Below are 5,868 nucleotides of genomic sequence, written 5' to 3'. Positions count from 1 at the left end.
TACTTGCCCATTGTGATGTTTCAGTGTTCACTCCAAGCTGTAGAGCCCTGTGAGCAAAGATTCTACTTCGTGAGCTCCTGGCATGAAAGCTGTGAGCGAGCGATTTGGCTACTACTGCATAAATGAGTTTGCTCTGGAGCCATCCTTCCTAAGCTAAGACAAAAATGTGTGAGCCGGAGGCTAAAAAACTGTGAGCTTGCCCACACTAAGTCAGCTTAGAGGGAACTTTGAGTGGCCACTTTTTGTCGACTCGGCTTTCGGTGTTGCGTGCTTGAAACAGCTGAACTCAGTAGGAAGGATGACTGTTGCGGGCCTCTGAAAACTGCCCCCCCCCCAATTAACTTGTGAAAGCCACTGCCACAAGATGTGGGTGGGAAGTTTGGGGGGGGGGAACCTGTAGAGATGAAATGTATTGTGAACTTAATCAAGCTTGCGTTCAGGGACACTGAACCTGTTAATATGAAATGCTGTTGAGAGAATGGTGGAGGGCAAACAGCTCTTTGAGCTTCCAGAGGCCTCTGGAAGGCTGCAGTTGGGAACAAGCTGCTAGCTAAGAACCTTGAATCTGGTCCAGCGAAGCCATACATATTGATGCTGTCTAGTGCATGCCTAAAATTAAAAACAACAACATACAAACCTGACTTACCCAAACTTTCCAAGGAGATGCAAGGCCATTGTTCACATTAGTGTTTGTCATGATTTAATTTTATGGATACTTTGGACATATAGAGAGGCTGAACGAAAGGAGACGAAACAAGTATACAAGACGAGTGTGGATGGGAGAGTTGGAAGGGGTCGACCTCAGCGAACGTATCTCAATCAGATTGAGGACATTTTTAGCAAAGGCCAGTTTAGGAGTGCCCTAATTAAGTTAATAACAATGTACCTACCTATATAGTTTAAGTTTAAAAAATTTGGCTCTCAAAATAAATTTCAGTCATTGTACTGTTGATATTTGGCTCTCTTGACTAAGGAGTTTGCCCACCACTGGCTATGGCAATTTAAGATGTAAATATGAATAGAATTATTCTAATAGATTAAGGGGTAAAGGTTTAAAATTTCCACAAATGTTGATGCCACGCAGAAAGGTATTATTTATGAAAGTTAAAAACAAAAACAACAGTACAAATTTACCCAATAATAAGGAGACAGACTGCTACAAACTGTTGCAAGTCTTCCTAAGAACATGCCTTAGTTTTTGCTAGTAAGCAAAAGAATGCCAGCATGGTGCAGTGCTCTGAAATGTTGGACTGGATCTAGGAGATCCAGGTTCAAATCCCCATGTGCCATAAAACTCACCTTGGGCCACTAGCACTCTGTCAGTCCAATCTACCTCCTAGGGCTGCTGCAAAGGTAAGATTAAGAAGGGGAGACAAAAGCATGCCACCCGGGGATCACTTGAAGAAAGGGTTCGATAAACATATTTGGGAGGGGCTGTGGCTCAGTGGTAGAGCATCTGCTTGACATGCAGAAGGTCCCAGGTTCTATCCCCAGCATCTCCAGTTAAAAAACCTGGCAGTAGATGATGTAAAAGCAGGGCTTTTAGGCAAAGTTTAATAGATTTTCACAGACCCTAAAATTTCATATTTTTCTGATGTCAGAGAAAATTAAAACATTTTCTTCGAACCTAAAAGTTCATTTCCCCCTTCTGATTCTAAAAGAAATTAAAACATTTTCATGGGCCCATAAAAGTATCAGGGGCCTTGGCCTTGTTACTGTGCCTAAAGGATAAGTTGGCCCTGTGTTAATGACCTCTGCCTGAGACCCTGGAGAGCTGCTGCTGCCGGTCTGGGTAGACAATACTGACTTTGATGGACCAAGGGCCTGATTCAGTATAAAGCAGCTTCATGTGTTCATGTACTAAACAAATAAAATGTTTATTATTTGGTCTAAGACATGGACTTCATAGAGCCACCGTATTAGGGACCTGGACTGTAGAACACTGACTTAAACAATATCAAAAACACTGACTTCTTGAGACACGTAGCATCATCATGCACACAGTATGCCTGATTTATGGACAAAATCAGCTACATTTTAAACAATCAACATATCCTTGAAAGTTTGCATGTATGTACTCTGCAGTGTAAGCATTATCTTACATATTACACAATTCTAAAACTCTGTCTTAAAAAGCAATTCACCCATTCTAAAAGAAACTAATATCTCACTTGAGGGTTTTCTATGTTTCCAGAAAGTTTCATCCCCCACCCCCCAGAAAAAACTTTAAAAAAAAAATCCTTCTGTTTTATTCCCTATGACTTTACACTACTTAGGTCCAGCCATGGCTTGTTTCTGTTTTCTTCTGGCCTTAGAAAGGGCTACTGGTAACTGGGCAGAGGTGAAAGCTCAGCTGGAACTGGATCCATGAACAGTGGAAGGGCACTATCTCACAAAAACTCTGGTTTGACCCACAGAGCTTAAACTGGTCTGCTCCCTTTGCCTTTAGTTTTTGAAGAGTGGTACTCCTTTAAGCAACTCCATAAGAAGAGCCCTGCAATCAGACCAACAGTCTATCTAGTCCAGCATCCTGTCTCACACCAGTTCTTCTGGATGGCCAACAACAGGGCACAGAGGCCGAGGAACTCCAGAAATGCTTTTGATACACCCTGTGGTTTATATTGCTTCCTTTCTGTCTTAGCAGGATTTTAATTGAGACAGGAAATATTAAGATTACTTTTCGAGGCTTACAATATCCCGCCACTGATTCCGCACCTATAAATTAAATGTTGCTGTTCTTGAGTATCTCAGCTCTAAATTAATGGTGAGGTCAGCAAAAGCAACAATTTTTAATAAAACTAGAAGAAGAGTTTGGATTTATACCCCGTCCTTCACTTGGAGTCTCAGAGCGGCTTAAAAACTCCTTTCCCTTCCCCTCCTCACAACAGACACCTTGTGAGGTGGGTGGGGCTCAGAGAACTCTGACACAAACTGCTCTTTCAGGAACAGCTGTGCCAGAGCTTGTGACTGGCTCTTCTTCTTCTTCTTAATAAAACTATGAATGGAGAAGGAGTTTCTTCATTACATCTTATTATTCAACTGCTTCTCCAGTCTTTTCATATCACTCTCTTAACACTGAACACTGAGATTAGGCGTGGGGTATGCCTATCATCTGCAAATAGACTCATGAGCACAGATTCAAGTACCAGGTATAGGCGTTGCGCATCTTCAGAGTTTTAAATCTCACTTTCAGTTTTCAGTCCCTATAGCTATTATGGAAGCAGAAAGTTAAAATCAGAAGTCAATTCCTGGATTCTTGCCTATCACCCCAGAAGTGTTGCGTGCAAATTGAATGGGGGGGGGGGAGAGACTCCTAACTCAGTGGCAAACCACACGGCTATCAGCACATTAGGAGAATGCCTGAACAACTACCAAGAATAAATGGGTGACATCATTGAAACACCAGAGGGTGTCTTGCCAGTGCATTGCTGCAGGATAAATATAAACGTATGAAAGTTCTCTCTCTCTCTCTCTCTCTCTCTCTCTCTCTCTCTCTCTCTCTCTCTCACACACACACACACACACACACACACACACACACACACACACACAGCTTTACTGAAATCTTCACCACATCTAAATAGAACCTACTGGCCCCAACTGATCACACTGCTACATACCCAGATCTGAAAATGAGTATGAGAAGAGATTTAAAAAAAAAAAAAAAGACTGGCGATTAAAATGAAACTTGCATAACACTAGTACTATTTCAGAGCTAAGAGGGTGTTCAAGAGGAACTGAGTAGCAAAATGCTCTTCCTGTAATCTAATCTGTTACTTGAAACCAATCTGCAAACTGAACATAAGTTATATCCAGTTCTGATCAAGTGCCAGGTGAACAGCAGCCTCTGAGGACCAAATCCTGTTTGACATTCAGGACACTATAATATTTGTATAGCACTGAAATCATGGGAATATGTAAAAACCTTCATTTGGTAGCATGCAGAATAAGCTGCCGGTGTGCCAGGACTCAAGGGGGAGGGAGCCCCCCCAGCAAAGCTCACAGTGGCATATTGGGACTGCTGCAGCACTTTGCCATTAGGCCAAATATTAACATGGCAGAACCATACAAGCTTTCTTATCTAGCAAGTTTGCGGTCATGCCATGTTACTAGACACATAAAAACTAGACAGATGTCCTTTTTTCCTGTGGTGTTTGGCAGCTTGCATACACCGTTATATATCGTATCACAATTCATCACTTTTAGTTTAACAGAAGTCCCAAAACCAAGACAGGGATAGAATGGCCCAGGACTAAAGGGTTGATCAGGAAGCTCCAAGTTTGCAAGGCTAAAACAACTGCCTAGTAAGGCGGGCTTCTAAAGCCGTTACTAACTCGCTTTTAGCAAATGAAAAAGAGGCTTCTATTGAACAAAAAGAGGTGGTTTTATACACTGGAAGAGAGTTTATTCTGTCTCCATCCATGACCCCCCACCCCAGACACCAATGTACCAAACTGAATGGTAGGCTAATATCTTTTCTGGACTTATGTACTAGGATGCTGTAAGGCAACTAATACTCCTGCAAACAAGCCCTTACAAGTAAAAGGAGGCAAAAACAAAGACAGCAATAATACACAGAGAATAAGATGGAATGGAGAACAAAGACTGATGAAAAAAGCAAAAAAAAAAGAAGACAGGGAAGAAGCAATCCATTCAATCAATTTTGGATAGCATGCCTGAGCAATGCATCTTCCTTAAAATCTTCAAAGAGAAAACATTTGCCTTTCCCAATCAATCCAGAAGCAACTTAAAGCACCTAGGATTTCTGAAAAAGCACCTGTAAGACTGGAACAGGCATGTGTGCAGGTACACACACTAAGAGTGAAAGCAAAGTTGGCAGTACTTACAAGGACACACTTCCCTGGTTCCAAGCTCCAGACTGAGTTCTCTGTGTTGATCTTATGGGTGAGGGTGCCTTCCATGAGCACACGCTGCCCATTCCCCTCCTGCACTGCTACACGGATTGAGCTACTGCCGATATCCACAGACACCTGAAAAACAAAGGCAAGAAAATAAGCAGGGCCACTACACATATATGCAGGCAGACGTTTCCTGGCTTAGGACACAGGGTTAGAATACAATCATTGTGCGGGACTGAAGATGACAACTGGGGGGGAGGGTTCTTATTGCAATAGAAGGGACCCTTTTGACAACCAGGAGGGCAGCACAACAGGTAACCAGACAGCCCAAGGAAACACTGCCTCCTCATGAGGTGGTGGGATCGTTTTCTCCTTGTGAGCTTTCAACAGAAAGGGGGATGACGACAGAACCAGGAGGAGGGATGGAAGCAGCTGAGCACAACTGGATCACACTGAGCTCCAGCTGACAGTTTTCTTCCCTTCAGCTTCCAGATGCCATCGAAAGGGAGATCAGATCGAAGGGAGCTAGCAGTCAAGCTCCCCCTTCCATTGTATCTAAATCCTTCCCTGGTTGAGAATCCCCTAAGCACAGGAATACATGAAGCTGCCTTATATCGAGCCAGATCACTGGTCTATCAAGGTCAGGTATCATCTACTCTGACTGGCATCAGCTCTCCAAGGTCTCAAGAAGAGGTCTTTCACATCACCCACCGCCTGGTCCATTTTACTGGAGATGCTGGGGATTGAACCTGAGACCTTACACATGCTGATGCTCTGCCACTGAGCCGAGGCCCCTCCTGTGTTTGGGAGTGTGTGGGTGAGTTGTTGCAGAGTCCTGGCTGCCTGAGATAGGGTGTGAAGGGGTCATTGTTTGACTGTGAGTGACTGGGTGAATTTTCATAGCTGCTGGCCACACCCTCTGCTGAGGGGAAGCTTCTATTTAAGGCAGCACTTTGCCAGAGGCATGAGCCAAAGGGTGAGAGCCAAAGGGTGAGAGCCAAAGGGTGAG

At 43.6% G+C, this 5,868-nt stretch overlaps 1 protein-coding gene across 1 annotated transcript in view; it reads right to left on the bottom strand.

Annotated features, from left to right (window-relative positions):
* NUDCD3 (NudC domain containing 3) overlaps positions 1-5,868 on the bottom strand; it is a 79,908-nt gene that overhangs the window by 17,335 nt on the left and 56,705 nt on the right. The window contains exon 4 of the mRNA XM_015417063.1: positions 4,848-4,991. Coding sequence (XP_015272549.1) covers positions 4,848-4,991 — 144 coding nt within the window. The remainder of the gene's footprint in view (positions 1-4,847; positions 4,992-5,868) is intronic.

The sequence above is a fragment of the Gekko japonicus genome, unplaced genomic scaffold (genome assembly GCF_001447785.1).
Source record: "Gekko japonicus isolate JY-2015 unplaced genomic scaffold, Gekko_japonicus_V1.1 scaffold709, whole genome shotgun sequence".
Lineage (NCBI taxonomy): Eukaryota > Metazoa > Chordata > Lepidosauria > Squamata > Gekkonidae > Gekko > Gekko japonicus.
This window is presented reverse-complemented; position numbering and strand designations above follow the sequence as displayed.